The sequence below is a fragment of the Xiphophorus couchianus genome, chromosome 12 (assembly GCF_001444195.1).
Source record: "Xiphophorus couchianus chromosome 12, X_couchianus-1.0, whole genome shotgun sequence".
In the NCBI taxonomy this organism is placed as follows: Eukaryota; Metazoa; Chordata; class Actinopteri; order Cyprinodontiformes; family Poeciliidae; genus Xiphophorus; species Xiphophorus couchianus.
In genome coordinates, this window is record NC_040239.1 from 31,910,281 (window position 1) to 31,937,337 (window position 27,057).

The following is a 27,057-nucleotide window of genomic DNA, read 5'->3' on the forward strand; positions in this document are numbered from 1 at the left end:
TGTGCTTGACAACCATATGGCTCTATTTACACAAACATAAAACATATATAGAAACTATCAATGTTAAGCATATGCATCTTCACACAGACAGGTTCAGTCAGTGCATATGAAGAGTTGTCTTCCAGAAGGACATCTTTGAACACATTGGGCATGACATCAGATCAACACATACAAATTCAAAGCCAAAGAAACATTAACACATGTAGGCTGAGTTAAAATCAGTGAAATTGGAGGCTCTGGCTGCACAGCTTCAGGGAACTATTATTTCCTCTATTGCATAAAAGTGAAACTAGTAGGAACTGTTTCATAGAAACTTCATTTTTACCAAAGCTGAGCATATTACAAGTTTAAATGATTCAGTGCATAATCACAACCATTCTGAAAATACATGCATTTACCTTTTGAATAACAGTGTAAAATAACATGTTGTCAATATTGTAAGATCTTAGTAGTGCTAAGTCTGCTTCAGTCTGCCAGTCAATCTAAACACAGAGCATCCATACAGCATCATGGGACACATCAGTGTCATGGATTCAGAAAACATCAAGGCACATATCAGTGTTGCACCATGAACATATATGTTTTCCTATTTTCAAATTTTATATTGTTATTTCATCAGTACAGGATTGAGATTTGTAGACATCAGTTGACTTGATAAAATTAGCCTAACAATTACTTTTGCAAAATAAGCAAACACAGATTTATGTCAGTAATAAATAGCAAATTACTCTCAAAATTTGACATTAATAATAATTTGAAGTTTGTTTCTCTGTATTCCCTTTTTGGCTTCTGATTGCTGTTTGCCTGATCCGGTTAAAATGCAACACCTCCTGATGATTTTCCACAGTTAAACCGCAACTATAAAAACTAATATGCAACCATAGATTATGGGAGTTATAGATGCTCAGCAATGTTAAAAAGAAACTGAGTGATAGAGAAAAAAACTCAGCAGCAAAATACAGTTTGGCCTGACTGTACATATATTACATGAATACATACAGTATTTACTTTGTAGCAAGAAATCATCTAGACATAAAAAATACATTAAACGCCTCAATTCCAACCATCTTCCCTTTTGCAAAAGACGGATTGAACAGGAAATGTAAAAAAAAACAGCAACATATCCTTTCATCTGTAGATTCAACAGCATTTTCTCTTTTTAACCAGACTTTTGGCATTTTGCTTCATTCTGTCTAAAACTACTCCCATATGCAGTTGTCTTATGTCACATTTAATTCATGTAAAACATCATTTACATGAACAACTTCAAAAACTAGACGTTTGTATGATAAAACAAAGTCCAGTGCCTTTAGATTGCTTTGTTAACACCTGGGTTCACCAGCCACAGTGCTGCTCTTACTTCATCCTGTCACACATAATTCTGCCGTTTGTTTTTCCATCATTTTATAAGGAACTTCTTCTTCAGAAACTAATTATCCATGACATAAGATGAGGGTAGTGTGTTAGACTGACTTGATGTCAGATAAGCACCTTTCAGTATTGCAAAAGCAACTCTTTGAATGATTTTGAGAAATTAGCAGCACCAGAGAACAGAAGGAAAAGGCAAGCAAGTTTTGGGGTTTTTCTGGGTACAGAGATGTACAGGAGCATGTTGGAATCATTAATATTACCAAGTAGCTAACATAATTCATCTTGTACTAATACAATGCCTGTCAAAAAGTAAAGAGAACAATATGAGACATTTTTCTCTTTTTTTAGAAATGTAAAGTATTAAAAGTAGTCAGTATCTGACCTGGTGGAGGCAGCGGTCAGTTTGTCCTCAGTTTGAACAAACAAACCAGTGCTATGAGCAGGACCAAATCAAAGCCAGGTCTCAACATCTAAAGTATTTCCTAATTCAGCAGTATTAGGAAATACATTTCATCTGTTTTTAATAGAAAAGTTTAGCTTTTCACACATTTTTCAACCAATTAACCCGCCAAAGTTTGGCTACAATTTTAAGCCCTTGCAAAATGAAAGTTCAACAAACCTCCCAGTGACTGAAGCAGGATATCTTGCTGCTGCATTTTTAATAAGCCACAAGCTACTTATGAAGTTGTTTTTCTTCACCTTACCTGTTGTTGTTGTATTTTTATGGATCGGATGAAAGCAATAACGCATAAATCATCTGTCAGATTTCAAAGTGACAAGGTGCAAAATTACCATATAAAATATTTGTTCAGTCTGTATGGCAGTCCAGCATGTTTTGACATTGATCATATTCCTAGCTGGTTCTCCAAACCCAGGTTTCCCAGTTCACTGTAAGGAAGATTAGAACTAAGACTGAGCCCTGTTGCATCCCTCACACCGCTGCCTTTTCTCAGATCTGTGTTTTCTAACAGCTTCCTGATCACATTCCTCTGATGCAGTGGAAGGCTGTCTGGTTCTTCAAATGGATTGTTTTGTCAGAGGCACGCTTCAAAGTGTCCACTGTCCATTTAGTAATGTGGTTTAGTTCGTCATGGCATTACCACACCACAACAATTATTCTTTATTAAAGCAGATTATTTTTCCTACATAAGCAGCCTATTTGCAATTAATAACAGTGTTTTATGCCTAATCAACAGTAGATATATTGGACAAGGCCATGCCAGTTGTTTCCCTATTATGAAGTCGTCATGAACAATGTTCGCACATCAAATTGTTGAACACACAAACGTAGACAACTATAATTTGATTAAACTTAATATCCCCTTTTGGAGCATTTTCTGACACACTGACCACAGCAACAGCATTTTTAAATAAATACTTCAAATATGAAAATATAGAAAAAGGTTCAGTGACTTCAACTTGAGCAGTTTAGACGAACATATAACCCAAAACACAAAAATGAGGACAAATACTCAAAGTAAGTAGAATAAGAATAATAGGTAGCACAGTTAGCCTATTGAGCCCTACAGTGTTTACTAAATAAATAATACAGCTGACGATGTCCCAGTCCAATCCCAGGTATCGCCTCAGGATCCTTTTCACATGTTCAGTGTGCCTGGTGTTTGTTTGCCTGTCATTTCGCCTTAGTTGCATTCTGCATAGTAACTTTTTTGATTATCACTGCAGTCTCTTAAAGCTGTATTATGGTTTCTGTGTAATTTTTGGGGGAGTTAATGCTTAGAATCTAAATATCTTTTGATGCTTTTTGCCCATTTTGTGTCATGTGATCTTCTTCGTGTTCTAAGTTCAGGAAAGTTTCAGTGCTGTAGACAGAAACACCTGTCTGCAGTTTCTGAAGCAGGAGAAGTGTATTCTGAATTATCTCTATTGACTGAAACTGCAACAAAATGCACTGAGCTAATTTATAGAGTGATAACGGTGACCAACAATGCTAATGTTAGCCAACCATTGCAGCAACGCACTCCACTGAACTGAGTTTATTGAAGACAGATGCATGTGTCTTCAATGCACGTTATTTAGATGTACGCATATATAACTTTACATTTCCAGGTTTTCACTTTGTTTTACATTGTTAACCTGTGTTAGAGCATCACACAGTAAATCCATCCAGTTATTTTAACCAGATGGGGCCTGGGCTGACGCCTGTTCTTAAATGATTGGGACATCCCTACATGCCGCAGTAAGACTTTGTCTTTCCAAGCCTGGGCGGACGTCCATTCAGGCTTGGAAAGATATTTCAATTGTGAGGCAAAGTTCTACCACATGCACTGTAAAATCATTCACACAGAATGATTTTATCCTCAAAGCTTTAGGCAAAATATCTCATCTGAAAAAAAAAGAAAAGAAGGATGAGTTGGCCGGGTACAAGAAAATAGTTAAAAAGTTTAAAATGATTTTGCTTGTCAAAAAAAGCTGCCAGGACTTGTCAGTTAAATAGACTGTTGTGCAAATTTCACATTATGTAAAATACATGGAGAAACTTATTTCCTTTCAACAGCCACATTCCTCATTCTTCTTTGTCATCGTTGCAATCAGCAGAAAAAGGTTTTTCCTTTGTTAACCATTTAATGACGAATCCAGTGTCACTAGTTACTCCAGGCAGTTTATGACATCTTCCACTGTCTCTTATTTGTTGTTAAAGCAGTATGATACTGCTAAATATTTTTCTGGGCTTGATATGCATCCTTTGGATGTAAGATAGTGAGGTGGGAATGTAAGGCTTTAGATCAGCCTCTCCTCTGGTGGCACTTTGAGCACACTGCCCATTTCCAGCCTGGCACCGGCCACCTCCTGACAGCTGGGGCTGTATGTACCCTCCGACTGCCGCTTCTTCCTTGCTGTCATGATCAGGAAAAACACAGTCAGGATGGCTAACAGCACACACAGGGTGGTCAGGGGGATGGTGACTGCCAGCCAGGGAACTCTTTCCTTATGCTCTCCTTTCTGCAAGAACAGCACAGAGTAATATTTAGAACTAGTTAAATGGATTTCAGCTCTAACTTTCATCTGCAGGTGGCAGTTTTAATAAGTAAGTGTTTGTAAAAGTTTATCCTAGTCAACCAATGTTTCGATCAGAGTAGCAAGAATAGCTTTGTTACACAGTCCGAGCAGATATTGTTAATTTTCCAGTTCAGGTGATACCTGCTTTTCTTCCAAACGTAAACAGTTCATAATGACTATTTACAGTCACTATGACTTTAGTCATGACTTTAGTGTCATCAGACATGACCCTAACAATTAATGTTTTTGTGCTTGTGTGGATTTCTAAACTACAATCTGGCTTTAGATGTTTATTGTGAAGTAAAGACTTCTTCTGCACTGACTGAAAGGCCTTTCAACACACGGTGATAAAGGAGCTGTTCTCATGTACCGCCATGCTGTGGCATTGCAGAAAAAACCACTGTAGCACTTCAACAGGCAGCAATTTGCACAATATTGTCTGCAGCTAGACGTGCTGCATAGAACGACACTACCAAATGCCACACAGGGAAAAGCTCACTAGCTAGCCAGCCAGGTAGCATAACAGTCTGTTACATAACAGCTATGAGAGTCTCTATCGCAATGGTAAGCCCACATCTCAGCAGAAAACATGTCTTGGTATACCTATAATGTTTGCTATCATGGTTGTCAACTTTGACCTCAGGCACCAGTAGCACCAGTGGAACAGTTAAAGTCAAAGAGCCAGTCATCACTTAAAAAGGCATTTTCTCAAAGCACTGCATATGACTGCAAAAGCAAACGGTGGAGTGACATTACGAACACATTAACAATTCACCTATTCAAACAGGTGAAATAATGGGTTCAGAACAAAGATCGATGGACTCAAGGTGTGCTGTCCAAACATTATACCATGAACACAACTGGAAATGGAGCTATGTGCAATCACACACTTTTCAAGTATTTATAATGTTATAATGTTCATTTCTAATGTTTATAGAACCATCTTATAATACTTTGTTTTGAAAAGGAAGCAGTGTTAGAGTTTCATACCTCTGCACTTGATGGAGGTTGAGGTACTGTGTCTTTAAGCAAGATCTTTATTCAAAGCAACTTTAGACATGATCCTTAGCCGGGTATGTCAAAATTTTAAACTTCAGTCTCTGAACATGAATGAAAATTATTCAGTTTGCAGAATGCATCCAACTTACATTGCTCTCACACAGCTTGCCACTGAAGCCTGGGACACAAACACACTGGAAGTGGTTGAGTCGGTTCAGACAGGTGGCTCCATTTTGACACGGACTGGACTCGCATTCATCTATTTCCGTCTCGCACCTGAAACACATCAGAAGGTTTTTGCAAAATGCTGACTGACAGGGTGGAGGCTAACACACACACCCACACACACCCCAACATGCCTACACGCTTTTTTATTTGCATGCTATCTTTGTGGAGACTTTCCACTGACTACAGCCTAAGCTTTACCAGAAGCTAAACCTAACGCTTAACCAAAAACAGCATTTCCCTTTGTGGGGACCAGGCTTTGGGCCCACAAGGAGGAGTGAGTCCCCACAGTGTGTCAGAAAAATAGACCCCACAATGTAATATGGGTCAGAAAAATTGTCCCCACGATGCATCAAATATGTGGTACACACTCCTTAAACTGGCATATATCAGAAACACACTGTGCTAAGTGGTGAGTGTGCAGTTAGATATGTATAGTATAAAGGTCTTACCTGATGCCAGTGTATCCAGGTTTGCAGGTGCAGTTGCCTCCTATGCAGACCCCACCATTGAGACAATCCTTGCTTGCATCACAAGCTACTGGAGGGAAACGCCATCTGTTAGAAATGTACAAATGCACAATTTATTTCCAATGACACTTTAGTAAATATGAAAACACATTTTTTCTTCACCAACAAATTTGTTGGACAATATCAAAAAATAATGGAAACTACAATCACTTGGCAAGCTATAAATAGATCACTAGTTCAACATGGCCATTCTATAGTATAAACACTAACACTTCATATTTATGGATGATTCAGAGTAGCTAATTGTTCTAACATGCTATCCAAATGCCTGATGGTATGATAGTATCCACAAATCAAGGATGGACAGTCATAGTAGTTCGGCAGGCTAAAGTGGCTTTAACCTGATGTGGGCTATACCTAATAATGTGACAGTGAGCAAGTGCAGTGTGATGTTGTGTCATAGTTCTATTTTATAGCTCAAGAAAACTAATAGTATTTAGCTGCATGTATACATGTTTCTTTCACACAATCATTTACATATTTCTCAATTTCAGACATGAGAAAATAACAATAAGCCAGTATTAGCCCAAAACATGAAATAAATATTGTATAAATGCTGATTTAAGCTGTATAAGTAAAATTAAATGAGATATGAAGAATTTGTAGAGCAACTGATTTTCCTGTGGCTGTTGTATGGTTAGTACAACATCTACATGCAGGATTCAGAATGTAATAGTGGATTTTTTACCATTAACTGAGTCAATATGCAGATACTGTATCTCTAAATGTTACATTAAATAGTGTACTCACTGGCAGCGCGTGCCTTTGTACCCAGGAGGACATGAACATGAATGAGTGCCAGTAATTTCTTCACAGACTCCTCCGTTAACACAGCTGAACTCCAGACAGTTATCCACTTCATTCTGGCAGTTGATCCCATCATATCCAGGATCACATGTACACTGGTAGTCTGCCATGAGGTCTGTACAGGAACCATAGACACAGGGAGCTGAAGAGCACTCGTTTATCTCCTTCTCACACAGGTTGCCTTCCCATCCAGGGCTACAGCTGCAGTTAAACTCGTTAAACTGGTCCTGACAGAGTCCCTGGTTAAGGCAGGGCTGGGATTCACAAACTGGTGCACCTTGACATCCAATGATTGGCTGAAGTCCACTGATCATGGAGAACTGGCTTCGCTGAGGGGCATCTGGTACCTTTTGAAGAGGCAGATAGACGCCACCTATTCTCACTTCCCGTAAACAGCCAGTGTAGTTTTCTGCCAGCCAAACTTTGCTGTTATTCATGAAGTTGAGATATCCTCCAACGCCAAAGCTGCCACCAGCTTTCTGCCCATCCACTGTGAGGTGCCAACGAGACACTGGAAAGAGAGGGTTGACCATACTGAGCTGGATCTGGTGCCATGCCCCGTCTGCAATGGTCCTGTCACTCATGAAGGCCAGCAGTTCTTCACCTGGCCCACTATCCAGCTTGACCAGCAGGCTGGAGTTTAATAAACCCAAACAAAAAACCTCTTCTCTGCCTTCAGAACGCAACAAGATCCCATTTTCATCCCTTGTCCGTATGGCCATGGTGATGTTGGTCACAGGGTTCAGCAGGGAGCCATTGGCAACAAACTGAAGAGAATTGTCCTGAAACACAGCTTCTGTCAAACCTGTAAGAAAACCACATGTTGCTAGCAAGTCAGTTCACAGGTTCTTTCGAAAAAGATCTTTGCAAATGTGTTCCAAATAAATGTATTAATAAAATCAGCCATGTGGTGTTTTTAAGACAACATGGTTGATTTAATAGGTAACAGGAGAAAAATATCGCTTCTCACATTCGTAACCATCTGTTAGACCCGCACAGATTGCTCCCTCAAAACATGGCTTCTCAATGCACCACAGGCGGGTTTCACAGAGCCGGCCCGAGAAGTTACTGGGGCACACACACGTGAAGTCATTCCAAGTGACCTGACATTGTCCGTTATTTAAACAGGGGTTATCCTGTGAACAGAACACAGATTGAGGGATTAAATGATCAGCAGTAGAATCTCTCACCTGTTGAACCTACCTCAGTAAAAGCTGTGTAAGGGATTAAATGGTGACTTTCAGATCAAAGGATATCACATTCAACCACAGTCAATGGGGTAAAATGAAATGTAACACACTGAGTCAAAAGGGCCCATACACGATTTGCAAAGCACAAGATTTCAAGTTAAATAATAGCAGGTGGAGATTCAGTGTTTGTATCTGCATCTGTACTCAACCATAAAAAGAAGGGAACAATCAGGAATTAACATATAATAAAGTAATATTATCTCAATGTTGTTCATCCCCTGTTTGTTGTGGAGTTTAGATAGTCTTTAAAATGGACAGCATTGCTTCTCTTTTACCTTACATGTGTCGTCACTGTGACAGCCTGGCAGCACATTCACCGTGGTGAACTGGTAAAGCTCCAAACCCTCCAGATGATCCCCAGGACTCATTTGTTTGTCATCCAGCTGGATGTCCTGAAGGCAGCCCTTGAAGTTTCCACCCCAGGCATTCATGTTCCTGCCTGCAGGGAGCCCTCCAACAAATGCCACATCTCCTGCTTCTACGCTCAGGTTGCCTAAGGCACGGTGGTTCCCCGCTTTAGGAAAAACCACATGGCCATTGATAATCTTTATGGTCACTAAATGGTTCTTTCCATCAGTGACTTGCTTAGCCTCAGACAGCAGAGTTGTGTGAGGACTGTAGATGGCAACAGTGCTTTCCTTCAGATAGACCGTCAGATAGGACTTTCCCTCTCGGTGGAACTGCAGGAGCAGGCCGCTGTGTTTTAGAGATCGCATTAAAAAGGAAATGGTGAAGTTTTCTCCATGGCTGTTTGAAATGTTGATAAAAGAGTAGCTGCTGGTGTTCTCATAGCCAAAGGTCAATGACTGGTATTCTGAGTTGGGAGGGGAAAAAAGACAAGTGCAACTATATTATTTCAAAATATTGGCAAACTGACCACATATATAAATTGGACAAGCAAAACACCTAAAAGGTTCCACACTTTGCATTGTATAGTTTCAGTTGTTTTGATCAGGAATGTCACCATAATTCTGGGTTTTCAGTTATGGATTTGAATGTTTGTTTCAGGATGTAAAGATCACACAACATACAACTGTAATGATTTAAAGAAACAAGAATTTGACTATATTCTGGATTTCCCCATCCCATATAAGGTCAAAATTATACACAGAGGTTCAAATATATACATTCTCAATAGTTAACATCCTTTAGGAGGTTATGCCACAGCCACATGGTTTTTGCAGCCATCAACAAGATTCTGCAAAGAATTATGACTGGATATTTGGCAGACATGTCCTAAAGCTGTAACCATTCAAAAACTGGCTCTAGTGTGAGAGATTTTACAGTGGAAACAGAAAATTGTTTGATTTGAAAGCATGAAACATCCTGGTGTTCATGGTCAACAACTCAGGAATCACAAAGAGTCAAATAAATTGTTTAAATAAAAGAAATCAGAATGGCAATGATGAGTGTTTGTAAATTTCTGTCTGAAACTGTGTATAACTTTAGAACAGCAAAGGCATCTGGGTCATTAGGAAGTAAAAAGCACCAATCACTTTAAATTTGACTGGGAAAAGCTTTAAGAAAAAGAAAAATGATCCATGCAGATGCATGTTTCAGTTCGTACATCTGCCTTTGTGTACAAACCTCCAACAAATACTCACTATTCTAGCTACAGGTAAGTCATCCAACAAACCATGCACATTATTTTCATTAATAAGACAAGTCTTTGTAGATATGTGAACTATTACCTTTTTCACAGCGGCTGCCATAATATGGCCGATGACACACACAGTTTGCACGAACCCACATGTCCACACACTGTCCTCGGTCCGAGCAGACGCCCTCAGAGCACCAGTCCCTTTTGGAACATCTGAGTTCCAAGCCTTTGTTTTCCTCCCTGATGAGGTCCTGAGGTAGCAGCAGTATGTGGTCAACTTTAAGGTCTTCCATACAGCCAATGAATCCCTTCCCACTGGATAAGTGAGAGGAGTAATTCCGAGGAATTCCTCCTATATAGAGCTGTTGGAAAAATCTAGGCTGGAGGAAAATCAGATGGTTGTGACCTTCATTCCTCACTTGGCATTCTTCCTTACAACTAGGTCCTGTCACAGTCAGAACCAACCCATCATCCATCGTTACAGTCACCTGATGCCATTCTCCATCATTGACCGGGATGGGGTAAACCACCTTCAGTACCTTCCCCGAGCTCAGCGTAGCCTGCAGAGTGCCGTCAACAAGCTCCAGGGAGAGGAAACGCTCCATGGTGCCCCGGTAGTACAGCAGCATGTTGGGTAGAGTACTCCTGAAACGAAGCTGCATGTGGAGTGCTTGGATTTTTTTGACAGCCTCTCGTTTCGTCTTGTTCCTGAAAACAGGCAGCTGCATGAGAACATAGCCCTCTATGTTGAAGGAGAAGGTGGTCAGGGTGTTGCAGCGTTCTCCGCCCCAGCCAGGGGAGCACATGCAAATGTAACTGTGATCTCCGGCAACGTTTAATATGGGGATGCAAGTCGCCCCATGCTGACACTGGTGCTGCCGGCAGCCAAGCAGCTTTACGTCACAGTCACGCCCCCCCCAGGGTTCCTGACCCCGCTCTGTCGTGGGGCAGTAACACCTGTAGGAGTTGGCAGCATCCTCACACGTGGCGCCATTCTGGCAGGGATTGCTGTCACACTCATTGATGTCAACCTCGCAGAGAACACCTTAATGAAAAAAGCACTAAGGTTAATGTTGCTCATAAAACTCTCAGTGAGAAGCATTAACAGGGTGTCTTTAGGTAAAACTGTCAAGTCTAACTATAAATTATCAACAATATTGTGTCTAGGAAGTCAGTTACCATCGACAAATACAGATAATCAGGCAGTTCTGCTTAGTGTAAGACATCCGTTGTCCAAATAATACGAACATGAGGAAATGAAATTATAGACATCACTAGGATTAGAAATCCAATTAAATCTGTGTCTTTTTTAATAAAAGTATCAGCTGGACATAGAAATACTGCACTAGATACTTGTCAGATAAACCCACTGACACAGTCTGGACTCTAATTACGGATTTTCAAACTGGTGTTGTTGAGAGCTGCCTCTTTAAATTCAGCGTTAAGCCCTGGCAGTAGCAGTCAACCTGCATTAATGTAGTCCTTAAAATACTCTGCAGTCAAAGAGCTCTGCAGCTCATCTTTTCAATGCCAAAACTCCAACCTCTGAATAAAAAAGACTAGAAGTTTCCTCTATTGTTGTTGCTTTAAAAAAGTCTGTCCATCATACCTATCAAGCATTGTGCCCAGTAGCAGCAGCACAGCAGTGGCAGCAGCATCAGCCGCCTCCCTTCCATGATCCTCCAGGACAACTGCCAACCCACTCCTCACACTAGGGATGGCAGCGGAGACACAACGAGGTCCGCTGCCTCTCTTTCTCACTTCCTTTGCTTTGCACCAAACTGTCAGGCAAAAGTGATTACAAGGCTGCCCTGCCCACCTTTTCTCTTCCTCTCTCTGTCACCCTCCCTTGTCCTTCCCTGAAAAGGTTCTCCCCTCCCTTTCCCGCTCTCCTGACTTCAGCTCAGCCCTGGCACAGAGGTAAGCCTCCATCTGGCTCCTGTCAATTGACACGAGGAATGCAGCGCTGCAGTCCCTCCCACATCTCCTCCTAACATAGATGGCAACTAACAGCAGATTTTTTTGCGAGAACCAGCAGGAGGTGCTCCAGGGTCAAACTGAGGCAGACCAAACAGGGTATCTCTGAGAAGGTTCAGACATGTTGGATAATCACTGTTGTTCTATTAGTTTTGGTAGACTATTTAATATGTAAGATTGTTCAAAAGCTTTTGTGAATAATCTGTGTTTTCACAAGCAACATTCACGGTAAATCAGATTGTCTTTTTTTTTACATTTGACAAGATCCTTACTTTTTTCCATAGACAGGAAATGGGACATGTTGTAATCTGTTAGAGGTAAGAAGTTGTCCCACCAAATGAACTCTGGCGTGGTTACATTGTATGTGTGAACGCCAAGCTGATGAGAGACAGCTCCAAAAGCCGGAAGTGCACTAGTGAGAAGAGCATTCTGGGTAAATACAACCAAAACAAATGCACTAGCAGGAGAAATGGCTCATGGTCTTTAGTCAAAGACAAAAACGAAATCCTACAACTACATCTCTTTGAAAAGTGGCACAATTTACTCAAAGTATTCTGGAGAGAAATGTTGAAGGCATAAATGTATGCTCTTTCCCACTGTGCTCTTCTTTTTCATGTGGGAAGTGTTTCAGACTCACCTCACTATATTTTATTTTATTACACTCAACATCGACTCAGTGTGGCATTGTCTAAAATTACTCCAGTCAAATACATCATGATAAACAACAACTGAGGTAAAATTAGCCTTCCTGTTTACTCTGTAGATTCCAGTACAGAACGGACACAACCTCATCATTCACCCAGCAGGTGAAACAATACCGACCTCCATGGGTGAAAAATATAACAAAAAAATACATTTTTTGAATTATGAGTTTTGACGTATCACAAATAACAATTCTTTAGTTAATAGGAAAATTACAACATACTTAGGCCAACATGTTCAACTACTCGTAGAGCCTTTTAAGTTTTGTCACTGCAGGATTCTTTAGAATGTGTGTAAAAGACCAAAGCATTTGTTAAGAACAATAAAAAAAAATATTCATATTTTACAATGAATCTTATTATGATACCAAATATAATCTAAATCTGAAACACAAAGTTGTTTTTATCTGTCTTCTTTAGAAAATATGAACAAAGACAAATTGGAGATTTGTAGGGTTTTTTATTTTCAGTCTTCTTTAATTGATCATTGAATTTAATGAAATATAAAAATAAATGTTATCCATGAAGACTTTGGCCAGGAAAGAAACAAAAGTCGGATTTTCAAGACAAAAGGGTAAAAAATGAGACCCACACATATTTTTAACCCTTTACTGTCCCAAATGCTCCAAAAACACTTAAATGCAAGTCAATGGGTACATGAGGACACCAGCATCCTAACTACAGTTAACACTATAAAATGTCTTTTAAATGTCCTTCTGCTCTTCCCCGTTTTGTAGAAAATCCTGGCTGATAACTGCAGGACAAATCAACTAAACAGGTTCGTGTTTTGCTGCTTAAATTGTCCTGTTTTCATCAGACTTTAATTAGGGTCCTAAGCAGCTTTGCTTTAATCCTCCCCTGACAAGTTTCCTAACAGACCCCCACTTAATATCCAACATGGATTCCTGGCATATGGCTCCATGTATTGGCTTTGTTGTTTGCACAAATGTTTATCTATAACATATGCTCTCTCACCAGTACTATTCTCTTCTGTGTTGTGACCTGCACATCTCACACTCATAACAATATGGGTGAACCAGCCTTTTATTCTTTGGATGAAAACTGACTTCCTTGGTCTGGAGTCAATATTTGTGTGTCTTATTTTAGGGTCATCAGCTGTTCTGTGTCTTTCTGTTTTGAGTGATAAAGTGACTAATCTCTTCTAATTAGGAATTAATAGGTTGACTAGCCATGAGGAATAATTAGCAGGAAGAGGATTAGCCCTTTATTGACTGGTTGAGAAGTTTCTGGGAACTATGGTGACTAACGGGATATTCTGTTCAGAGTGCCTTGCAAAAATAGAAAAATATTTCTAAAACTGATACGAGGCACAATGAGACAGAAAATGTCCAAAAACAGTTATCTGGAGACTGTCCATAGTACAGTCTCTACTACGGTAGAGACTAAAGGGGGAAACTTAAATAAACAAAAATAAATAAATACTGGACTGGACTAACTGTTTCAAATTGGATTGAACCTAAATGACTGAATCTGTCTGTACGACTGAACTGACTTTTTAGTAAAGTGCTTTGAGACTACATTTGTTGCGAATTGGTGCTGTACAAATAAAAGGAATTGAAATTATTATATTTTTGCAACAATGTGGCTCAGACTCATAGAATCAGGGCTGTTCTTAGATTTTTACACAGCATTGTTGTTTTGACTTCTGTTTGACTTAATACATATTAAACATGGGTATCACTTCATTTGACGGGGAGTGAATAAGAAGGCACTTTTAATGCCTTCTTTTAATGCAACTTTTAAAGCATCTTTGCATTAAAAGTGTCATAATTTTGCGAGTGACACTTCATGACAACAGTCATAGATAATTCATAAAGACTCCTTCATGTTCACGACAAATGTTCTGTCATGTTTATGACAGTGTCATGTCAGTCTTATGCACACCACATAAAATAAAGTGTTATCTACAAAGGTATAATCTATTATGCATTGTTTTTATGCACTATAATCTAATTAGGACCTCCTCATTTTTAAGAGATAGTAATAAAACCCCCAGAAGTAAAAGAGGTGTACTTTCTGTTTTCCATATGTGCAAACAAATATGGCTCTTCCACCCATACTGGAAAATAAATATATGACTGCGTTAAAGCAGACAGCCATGTGCTGAGTGCAGCTCAGGATAAATGTTCTGTTCAGAGGTGAGATAAGGACAGCAGATAAGAGGTTTCTCCTACCCGTGAAGCCCTCTGGACACACACATCGAAAGGAGTTGATCTGATCCTGACAACTCCCGCCATGATGACACGGAGCAGACTCACATTCGTCCACATTGACTGAGCAGTTATCTCCTGTTTGAGGGACACTTTGATCAGAAACAGAGACTGTGAATAAAGAAAAGTGAATGTTTTTGTAGATGATCTGAAGCTTACCTGCAAATCCTGGCAGGCAGCGACAAATGAAGCCAGCTGCTACGTTGTAGCTGAAGTTGGCTGTGGTCAGTTCAGGAAGCGTCCCATAGTTCTGGAGAATGGAGCGCTGGAAACACTCTCCATCATTTTCACATGGATGCTGTTCACACTCATCTATATCCACCTGGCAGTTCTCTCCTTCATAACCTAAACATTCAAGTTGTATACAGTAATGAATTCTTTTGCACTGATCAATACTTTATTCATCTGCAACATTTAATTTGCAGAAAATTGTAGGTAAATATTTTTTAGTCCAAATTCTTACACCTTCCCCTAGTACTAACTAATCTCAGCAGATTAAATTATGATGAAATAATTAAAATGACAAATTAGCTTAGTTTTTAATTGTACACGAAGTCCCTGTAATTAATAGCACATTTTAAGTCCAAAATACACACATAATATTGCTAAAGTGTTGCATGTCTGTCTTCACACACATGAATTTGAGTGACCTCACATTTTTAATTTATAGGGTTTATATATAATATAATATATTATATTATGGGAATCGCTCATCATTCTTCCAGAACTGTATTTGTAAGGCCAGACAGTGATGTTGGATGAAAAGGCTTGTCTAACAATTTCTGCTCTAATTCCGAAAGTGTTGTCAGAACTTTCAAGTTCTTCTGAGCTAATCCCACACAAAGCTTAAAAGAGGCTATAGAGGCTCTTTATGAAGACAGAGGCTATCCTAGTTAGTGGTTCTCAAAGATGTGGAACCATAACATTGTCCAAAGTTTGTTGGTACGCCAAATTTGAAGAGTTCCTTTTAGTGGAACGAATGGGCTGAGTCTAACTCCTGAAAATCATCCTCACACTATAATCCCTCCTTCACCAAACATAATGTTTGCCACATTCCAGTCAGAGACGAGTCATTCTCCTGGCAACTCCCAATTCCAGACAGACATGATTTAGAGAACAAGGCTCTGCAGCTGGATCCAGTGTCAGCTTGCTTTACACAACATTCCAATGCATCGTGCGCACACTCTCCATTCAAAATTGCTTTCACTTTGTCAAAACTCACCTAACAGCACAATGTGGAATAGAGTGAATACCTTTGGCGACATACTGTGTTTTAAAGGAATTGTTTATTAACGTTCCACCTAAACTGTACACAACATGTGCAGCGAACGTGCCTGCTTTTAATATTTAAATCACGTCTTTCAACATGTGTCTGAATGTTTCCTTCCACTGAGGTGGGCAGTTTATTTTCAGGCTAGTTTGTGTCAAACTGCAGTATACCTGGCCAGCAGAGGCACATGTACTGGTTGATTCCCTCTGAGCATGTGGCTCCATGCTGGCAGGGATCAGATGCACATTCCAGGATGTCGTTTTCACAGTGGTCCCCGGTGAAGCCCGTCCCGTCACAGTCACACTGATAACTAGGAACCAACACACACACAGGGAGAATGGTCATAATCATGTTTTACTTTAAAGAGGGTTTTTTTCTTTAAGAAACAGCCTTCTCCGTTGCTTCTTCATAGCCATCACCCCACAGAGGCCGTGCATGCTTCAACACAAATTCAATTCAAATGTAGCATAAAATGTTTCAAAGTGAAGCATAAAGCGACTCTCAAAAACAAATGGTGGCACCAACATTTCATGCTATGTTAAGCAGTGAACTGTGCCTTGAACCTTGAGTTTTATATGATAGGTCAACACAACGTCATGCATGTTTGTGCTTTCTAAAAATAATCTAAAAAGAGGGGCATGCATTGTATTTGATCTCTTTATTATGATGCCCCTAAATAAAAGCTGGACAGGATTAAACAGTAACTCACAAAATAGATTATTACATTTATATCTGATTAAGTAGGGAAAGAATGCATTCTTTGCCATATATTTTTTAACGTTACAACTTGTATTAGGTCTTTACCTAGTGAAGTTAAAAAACACATTATTTTTTAAATCCTTTACTGGTAAAAGTTGGAAAACTTGTGGCATCCATTTACAGTGACCCGGTTTTCCCTGGCCAGTGGTCAGATAGTGTGTGTGTTTTTTTTTTTTAAACCTCATAAAATAGAGCATTACTACCCACAGGTTGAAACGTCAGACTGAGTCAGTCTGATACTTTGCACACTAATGGCAGATACAAGCAGCACCTCTCAATTTGAAAAAGAAAAGAAAGGAAGAAGAGGAGAGATTAAAATTAGCCACAATACTAAAAAAAGGGGGACAGGGAGGAGTGAAAAATTTAGAGAGAAAAAAAGGAAAAGTGCAGAATGCAGCCAAAGGCTGAGTTGGTTACACACACTGGATTCCAGTTAAAACTAGCATAGTATTTATTAAATCCTTCCTACGTATTCAATCTGTGTTTCTAACATGCCAGGTTTTTGGAAGCTGTCCAATGACTCATCAAGATGTGTAACAATAAGTGGATTAATTCTTATCCACTGTCAACTTTTCAGTCTGCCCTGCTGCCTGAGACAGACATGCTGCAGGATGTGACTCTGACACGGCTTCTCATTATGATGCCTGATTCAAACACCAATCTTTGGTTGCCAACCCTTTGTTTTAATCAGATCTTCAACTACTTCACAGTCCAGCACAGACACATTACTTTGTGTCTGTGCTGATATCAGCTGTCTGTCACACATTGGGACAGCTCAGCTGTGACTTAGTGAATAGAGTAGTCATACTGCATTCAGATGGTTGCATGTTGATGTTCTCCTATGTGAGTTCACCCTGCATTTGGCGGGTTGCTGGTTTGATCCCCACTCCACCCGCCTTGCCTACTGGTTGGTGGTCAGAGGGCCCAGTGGCACCAGTGCATGGCAGCCTCACCTCTGCCAGACTGCCCCAGGGGAGCTGTGGCTACTATTGTAGCTTGCCACCAGCAGTGTGTGAATGTGAGTGTGAATGGGTGAATGACTGTAGTATGAAGCACTTTGAGCTTTTCTGGACTTGATAAAGTGCACCCACTTGGCATTTGCTGTATAAACCAGTGCTTTCAGTGGCAAACCAAAAGTTCCAGATCCTTTTAATTTATCAGGTGATTATTGAGTTTTTGCTCAAGCAAAAGGTCTAGTCACAGTTAAGGTTGGAGAAAGTCTGAGAACAAAATGTCATGAGTTGAAGCTTAAAAGTATGGCTTTTTGTAATCTTACCTGTTGACCCTATCATTGCACTTGCCCCTGTTCAGACAAGGCATGCTGGCACATTCATCAATGTTGACCTCGCAATCCTGGCCCTGGAAACCTGCCATGCACTCACACGAGTACAAAGCAACATGGTCTTGACAGGTGGCACCGTTCTGACAGGGAAGAGACTCACACTCATCGATCTCCTCCTCACAGTTGATGCCTGCAGAATACCAGAGAGAATGAAACAAACATCATGCTTCATAATCCAAGAATATGTGAAGCACTAAAGCCATGATAACAACAGGATTGACAAACTAATGATGGTACAACAAGTATCTATCACAGATAAAATGTGTGTTCTCCTGCAAAGTGAACACATTTTCATTCTTTGGCGAATTACATACAAGTTAAATGTGGTTTTATAGCTGCTATAAATGTCTTATGAAAACAACTCCAATCCAAACTTTATGTTATCAAGTTCAGAACAGATACCTCTGTTTTGTCTGTTTTCATTCTTTCTCTATGTCATAGAAGATAGTAATAATCTTATTTTTATTACTATCTTGTGGGAATATCATGTTGTGGGACTTCATGAGTGATGCTGCATTAGAGATGCAGAGACTGTGTGTTGAGTTATTTTGAGTGCTCAGCAAATGTACACTGTTATACAAACTACACACTACCTATATTGCATCAATATAGGTAGTGTGTAGTTTCACGAGAATATAATATAATTTTTACAAGATACCATAGATCAACAGATAGATGTTAAGACATTGACAGCACTAATGAAAAGCAAAAACTGAATATCACACACGAGTTTATGAAACATTTCGTGTATCTATCGCATCACTAAATGACTACATTACCTTTAAAACCTGGAGTGCAGACACACATGTAGTGATCCACCAAATCCAGACATGTGCCATTGTTCTGACAGGGTTGTGAGGCACATTCATTTATGTCGAGGTCACAATGATAGCCCTGAAATCCAGGCACACAGAAACACTGATAGCCGTCAACTCCGTCTTTACAGATGGCTCCGTTTTGGCAGGGGTCAGACCAGCACTCGTCAATATTCTCCTCACAGTTATTCCCCTGGAATCCAGCAGCACATCGGCACTGAGGGCCCTGGTCAGGGACGTCCAGGCAAGTAGCACCATTCTGACATGTTTCCTCTGTGCAAGTGCCCACGCTCTCCTGGCAGTCGTCACCTCCCAGACCAAGAGGACAGTAGCATGAATACCCATTGACATTGTCCACACAGTTGGACTTAACACCACTGCAGGGGTCACTCTGGCATTCATCTACACCCTGATCACATCTGTTCCCTGTGAAGCCATCTGGGCACTGGCAGGTGAACCGATCCGTCCCAAGTTCACTGGTACAGTTGCTGCAAGGTGCAAAAATACAGGGATCGTAGCGTTCGTCGCAGTTTTTACCCATGAACCAGACTGGTCCTTTGGTGCACAGACACACATATTCACCCCTGTGGTCGATACATGTTGCACCATTGTTGCAAGGAGAGGATAAACACCTGTCTGCTGCTGCTGTGCACAATAATCCTAAAATGGGGAAAAGACAAAGAAAATAAATAACTCAAAACTTACAATCTATACATTGTATGAATAATAATCAACTAAAACGTAAAAAGTTCAAGTGATTATCTAAGTGCCTTTGTGAGATTGTTGGTCCCTTAACAAATTACCTTTATCAGCTTTCTAAATAAATAACTGGGTGGTTTGCTGATACGCTTCATAAAACAACTCCTGGTAGAACGTATGGGATGCCTGCACCTGGAAGATGTTTCGACAGTTTTAACCTAACATATGACAGCAAACTATGCTTTCAATTCAAGAAGTTACAAGTTACAATCTTTCATTATTTAGTTAATAAAATAGTGTAAGAATTTGTTACACATAGAGCAGGGTTTCCCCCAGCGGGCAAACATTGACAAATATTAAAGAAAATCATTCATATACACAAAAACTATCAGTCCTTATTTAGATCAAATTAAAATGAAATAAAGAAATAAACTTCAGTCAAATCAAGATGAAATAAGATTAAAAATGAGATTTTCTATCACCAGTGTGAGCCTTGATCATCTACAGTAATGCAACAAATGTTTGGAATAATAAGTATGTATAATGAATCTGTAGAATGTTTGACTTAGTTTTCCAACTGAATAAGTGAATTAAATAAAGTATTGTATAAAATTTGAATCTTCTGAGATTCATATATTGATGCTGTTAACAAAAACTCTGGTATTTGTTGCATTTCTTCTGGCATCCATGAACTTTTGCAGTTTTCTGAGATTGAAAACAAAAACCTCAACGTCCACGTGAGCATTTCCTGCTAAGTGCCATGAAGGAGTATCTGGAAGCCCTTATGCTAAACCAACCTCAGACTCTTTAGCTTACAGAACAGACTTGCTCAGGTGTTTTGTTTAGAAATCTGAACTATGGGAGGAAGTTAAGACATGAAAAAGATATGCCCTTCATCACAAAAGTATCTTTTTTAGTTACGTTTAACAGTAACAATGGTCTTAATCATCTCCAATTACATAATCTAGTTGAATAAAGAAAACTCCACCGTTTACATTTTGTCAAATATTTATAATTTTATGGTCATATGATGATTTAAAATGTAGGCCTATTGATTCTGGATTTCTGCCACTTGGATAACATCAGATCACTTTCCTTTGGGCTTTATGAGAAATAAAAATCTAACATTTCTGACATGTTAGAGTTTTCAGTGTTTATCAATGAAATTCTAGATAATTTTACAAATATTTGTCAGCCCTACTATAGGTCCTTATGTTCTAATATTTTACTCATGCTAATACAATAGTCTGCTTACTGTTGTAACACTTGGAGAGGCTTAGAAACCAATCTTCTGATGAAGAATTACCGGCAGCTCTTTTCTGAAGACTTATGTGTAGAGCAGATGGTGTTAAAGGTAAACCTATTATAGTGTCTGTGTCAACAATGAAAGTTTTACCCACTTCATTTAATGTAAGACAGTAGAAGATAATGACAGTCACACACAGAGCAGAGCTTACGATTTAAACTGTTATGACAGAGGTATTCAGTCGTCCCTCCAGATCAGTCAATTCAGGTGATAAAGTCATTTCCATGGTTGAAGGTGTGTAAAATCCAGCATCAAGCTGTGCTGGCTGTTTCTAATAACATTTGTAAAAGATTCGATCACTTGCAGTAATTTCAGCCCTGGACCATGATAGGATGCCACCTGTTCAATAAGTGCAGTCATGAAATGTCCTCAGTTGCAGCAAGAAAGAGACTGGAGACAACAGAGACTCAGGTGGGAAGTGGTGTACAGTATTACGCTAAAATATGACGCTATCACAAAGAGAGTCAGCAGATGCTGAGGAGCATGCAAAGTCAGTAGCAAGAGACCTCCAAGCTTCATGTAAGGGAATCAATTTTATATAGAGAGCTTCAAGGAATTTGTATCCAAGGCTGAGCAGCTGCATCCAAGACTTTTAACACCAAGTCCAAAGACTAAGTCCAAGTCCAAAGCAGCAAATGGCCTGCTTTGGCCATTGGCTGGAGCGGTGTAAAGGACACTCCCATTGGATTATAGAGTACTAGAGATGTAAACTTTGGAGCAAGGAGTCATGGAAATCTGTCTGGCAATTCAGTAGACACGTCTGGATTTGACTGTTGCCAGGAGAACAACGCTTGCCTGACTGCATTGAGGGATTGTTGCAGTCAGACAGAGTTGGTTTCAGTCCCTTAGTGCCAGTAAAGTGAATTCTTATTTTTGTATAATGTCAATACATTGTGGGAAATCTAATCCCCATATGTAGGAACAGTTTTTGGACGGTCCCTTCCTGTACCAACATAACTGAGAACCAATGCACAAAGTCACAGGCATACAGATATGGAAGAACCTTTCCTGCACAAAGTCTCTGTCCTAAATCTAATACAACACCTTTGGATTGAACTGAAGTGAGACTGTGAACCATGCAATCTTGTCCAACATCATTATCTTTAAATAATTTAATAAAATAATAAATTTCCCCATAAACATACTCCAAAACCTGTGGAAAGTTTTCCTAGAACAGCTGAAGCTGTCATAGTGCAAAGAGTGGGTTGACATCATGTTGAATCCTATGAAGTAGGATGTGACTCAAGCTCATACAGTATGTGTGTGAAGGAAATAAGCTGAACAAGTCTAATTTAGAGAGAAGAATCTCAACTTACCCAGTCAGCCATTTTTACCCTTGTGGTAAAAGCAAAGTAAATCTTTAAGTACATTCTTTCTTCAAACCATTCTACTTTTATAATTTTCTGGATTTAAAGGCCAACCTACAGAGATAAGGCACTTATATGTCAGGCAGGTCATTCCTGACACCTTCTCCTCCTGCCAACTAACAAGACAATTGATTTTTTTACCACTGTACTGTTGGTGGGGTGGATAAAAGCTTCCCAATTACGTGGGAGACACCCAGCTTTTCTGCAAACAACAACATCATCAACAGCAGTAACAATGCATTTATGTCTTCTATCTAACACCTGCATCTCTTATTCTCCACTGTATGCACTTTAACACCTCCACTTCCTTTCACTGGCATCTCCTATCACTTCCACCTAACACCAAACCTTCCTTCTCACATCACTGTCTCACTTCTCCTCCCTGCTTTTCATACCCCATAAAGCCCAGGAGGTTCAGTGTTCACTATATCACCTACACTTTAAGAACATACAAGCTTGTTAGGACACAGTTCATGTTTGGCCAGAGTTACCCTGAAACAACAGACTTGATTTTAGTTACCTAAATAAATTCTACCCTGAAATGATTAGAATAGATCTGAATGTTATAAATGTTTGACATTCAGATCATTCAGGAAGGATAAATTTTACGTATAGTTCACCGCAAGATCCTGCAACTATGTTCATATGTTTTGAACTATCTCACCTTTTGTCAAAATGCAAGCATAAACTTGAATGTATGAAAAAAAAAAAAGTATTTTGCAAATAAATTTTAAACAGGGTGATGTACACATGTATCCAGGCCCCTGAATGTTTGTTTGTGGGATGATTCTACCAGCTTTACATATTTACACCAAAGCCTTTTTTTTTGCTAACTCAGCCTACTCACAACCTTCATTAGATTGGAGAGTGAGTATCTATCAATGTTGGTCTAGGTATTACCATAGATTCTAAGTGTGGACTTCGACTGGCCCATTCTAACACGTACACATGCTTTGCTCTAAACCAGTCCATCGTATCTCTGAGTGTATGTTCAAGCTCTTTGTCCTGCTGGAAGGTGGAGATTTGCCTGGTCATCATCGTCCTACACCACTCTGCTCAATTCTAATCTACTTTCACTGCTCTGTCTCGGATTTCTCCCGCCTGGCCAATCAGCAAACAGAAGGAGAAGTTGTGACTGATGATGTTGATTTTCTGCACTGTTTTCTTCCTGTAGTTTTAGCAGAGGAACTTAATGACGCTGTTCAGTCCATGTTGGCCACTCTACCAAGTATTGAATGAACATTAACAGCCGCCTCATTCAGATCAGCTCTTTTCTCTTTGCAGTGCAGGATGGTGCTTCATAACTTCAAACTGGTGCATTTCATAGGTCATGGGGAAATGTCAGCCATTATGTAAAATTGAAAACTTCAACAGAGCCTGCACCTCCAGGAAACAATCGTTTCTCCCTGTATTTATTTATGGCCATCTGACTGAAGACTTTGAAAAAATAACAGGTTTTTTTATACTAACCAGACATATTACTGTTAATGTTTTTACTGTGTCATTTTATAAACAGCACCCCATTGACCCCAGTGTCCTCACACAATCTATGTCTGACATGTACATGTTTTGGCAGTGACAGTTAATGTTTGAAAATCATTATGCACCTTAAAACCAAGATCACTAATAACAGTTTTAAAATCTACCATTAATACTCCAAAGTCAACAGAGCAGGGTCCAAACACCATCACCTCTGTTTTGTTTTTGTTAAATTGTAAAATGTTCAAGGTCAACCATACTTAAATATCATCTAGGCACACGAGGAGATGTTTTAAGGAAGAGGCATCTTTCTGCTTAAGGCAAATAAATTTGACCAATGAAATAAGATCCAATGTCTTGTGAGGATGGAAAGCAAAGGCAGCAAAAACAATCAGAAGAAATCATCTCTCCTTTTAACCTCGCTCTGAGATCAGATTTATTTTAGATTTCTTTCTGCATTGTTGTCTTCTTCTGTCTCCTTCATACCAGACAAAGCCCAGATGATTCTTTCTAGCAAAGATGCTGTAAGTCAAATCATGGCCGCCTAATCTCATGACCACCGCTGAAGGGTTCTTAAAAGCAGCAAGGCTTTCCTCACTCCTCGCCCCGTCATCCAAGCTCAATCAACTCCTCACACATTCCAGTGACATGATAATGGCCCCTCCTACACCCACCCACCCGTCCCATCCCAAAGCACTTCATAGATCACGGCTGTAGCCTGACGGAGTTCAAACCTGGCACTGACTGGTACCAGCGTCTCAAACCAGCTGTAACACTAAGCAGAGCCGCCGACTGTTAGCAGGTAGGATGTCAGGATGACGCTCACCAGAGGTCTCTGCATATCTTTTAAGAGGTGTGTGTGTGTTGGGAGAAAGGGGAGGGAGGGGCAACTGAGTTTGACCTAAAACATTAAACCCCCCTGCTGTGGGAAGGAGCAACAAACAAATTCACTTTTAAAGTCGTGGCTTCTACCCACTGGGCAAAAAGTATTTTTTTTATGTTTTAATAAATGTCCAATATTAAAAGAAAAAAAACTCCAAGTATTGAATAAAGCTTTAACAGCAGCAGTACAAACATGTCTGATCAGTTAGAAACGGAACACGCCGGCTTTAATGCCTCTGGAAGGAGAAAAGTCTGTAGTGTTTATTTTATTTCACTAATAGATTCTATTGTTTCATATTGGAAATACCAGCTAAAAATAAAAGTTAATTCATCCCATGTCTTATACCAAAAACCTGCAGATATTTAATATTCACTTTAGTTTATGAAAAACTATAAAATACACGAGGAGATTCTCTGTTACACAGAACATTCCTCCATCCGAGCAAAAAACTACGTAACTCCAATAATTCTCCCTGAGCTTCTGACTGAGGCTCACAGGAAATGGATCAAAACAACAAATACACAAAATCTTTTGTAAACTATATCACTTTCTACACCTTCACAACCTGACCAGTCAGGCCCCATCATCTTCCACAAACCATGTAGACTTTATAGATTACTGAAGGATGTTTCAGAAAAAGAAATGGGATCTGATGAGCAGAGATGGGATCCATCTCACTTTGACTGAAACACCAAAACATGAAGAATCCAGTTTCCAGAACAGACGGCCTGAACTGATGGAATGAACTGGTTTGAGTTGGACCTGATGATTTTATGTTCAGTCCTCTGACATCACTTCATTTTAAAGGTACTACTGTAACATTTAATTGAAATGAATTAACTGGGTTTGAATCAAGTGAAGCAAACTGAACTGAACTGATTTATGTGCAGGTGAAAGTGGCACGCTACGTCTAGAAGAAGAATCAGCGCTGTTCCTCCCAGAGACAGGGGAGCCCCAGGATAACGCACGTTAAGCTCAGAGGAATTTTATTGAATCACAACATGAGACTGGCAGCTCCACCAGGCCCAGCTTTGTCCTCTGGAGGCTCCACAGCAGGTGGCTGCTTTGTTTTATACAGAAAAAAAATTCCTAATTCCTTTTGGACCCAGTCAGAGTCTGAGACGTACATCCTTTTGTCTGGTGTGGAAGCCTTGTGTTTCATTTTGGAGGCAGAATATGGGTCTTGTTTATGGAACTTTAGAAACCAACTGTCGCTGTTTCACTTCAAGGAACTTCGGAGCTTTTAGAAGTGTTTTCTGGAGAGTTTATAAAAGTTCTTCCCCTTCAGTGTTTCTTTCTTTACAAAGCACTGCAGTTTAGCATTTGGATCATCCTGCTCCCATCAGGCCAAATTCCCTCAGAATTAGTCACAGTTCCATGTTGACAGGCAGAAAATGACAGAAATTACAGTAATATGTGTTTCTTCCATCTTTGAGGTTGCTGTTGTTCTTTAAGTTGGAATTTGTGAAGGCTAATCACTCTGAATTTAATCAACTTTTTCAGCTTATTTTATGCGTCGTATTTTATTTTTCTCATCTCCCCACCAAAGCCCTGCCTTTTCCTTTAAAAAACCAGCTCAGCCCCACGGCTCCCTCCATGCTCCTTAACGTCCATTGACCCCTCTTTTCAGAGCCAAGACAAAAAAAAACTGTGCAGCAGTGCAGCTGGACGCCTAACACGTTGCCATGGTGACCCCTAACAATGCCACCCGGATCCAATCAGTGCGTTCGGCGAGCCACCATTCAAACGAGCCTCAGACGCCTCAAACGAAGGTCACGGGAAAAATGGCTTGAGTGGGTTTCATAAAGCTGCTGGGGTTGACTGACCACCCCCCTACACACACACACACATACACACCCACACACACGCTGTGGGTCAGCACATGCTGCAGATCAACATAAACCATAAAGTTAGTAGGAAAAGTCAAAGGATGTTAAATCTTTTTGACAGGAGAATATTTATAGATGTTGAAAAGAAAATTATTATTTTTTTATTTCACAGAAACCTTTCAAAAAGATGACAAAACAAAATAAAAACAGACAACTTTCTTGACTGGAAGAAACTAAATAAGTCTTTTAGTTGTCAAACTAGAAAATGCTACGATCTCACAGAAAAGTTGTGCCAAACACACAAAGACACTGCAGGTTAAACAAACTCCAATCTTCACCTTTAAACCCGAATCTGATGTGATGAACGGCTGAAACAACCACGTACCCAGCTTGAACATCATCATTGTGAGCAGCACCGTCCTCTGATATCTGGACCAAACTCTGCCAGGCTCCATGGTGACCAGGCTGCTGGTGTCTCCAGTCAGTGCAGGTGGATGATGAAAGGCCACCGGTTCTCCATCCAGGCTGCTTCAGGTTAGCTGCAGACAGACAACAGCAGCCGCTCCATGCTGGACCACTGACACTGAGTAGGAGGC

The 27,057-nt window shown here is 39.9% G+C and overlaps 1 protein-coding gene across 1 annotated transcript; it reads right to left on the reverse strand.

Annotated features, from left to right (window-relative positions):
- On the reverse strand, positions 1–27,057 carry LOC114155245 (protein crumbs homolog 1-like). Its single transcript, XM_028035038.1, has 13 exons — positions 26,847–27,057; positions 18,863–19,558; positions 18,018–18,213; positions 16,153–16,292; positions 14,872–15,057; positions 14,677–14,790; positions 9,895–10,848; positions 8,479–9,017; positions 7,924–8,089; positions 6,897–7,758; positions 6,069–6,173; positions 5,541–5,667; positions 1–4,335 (listed from the first exon to the last, which is right to left on the reverse strand). The coding sequence occupies exons 1-13, from the start codon at positions 26,914–26,916 to the stop codon at positions 4,114–4,116; spliced, it is 4,377 nt and encodes a 1,458-aa protein (XP_027890839.1). The 5' UTR covers positions 26,917–27,057; the 3' UTR covers positions 1–4,113.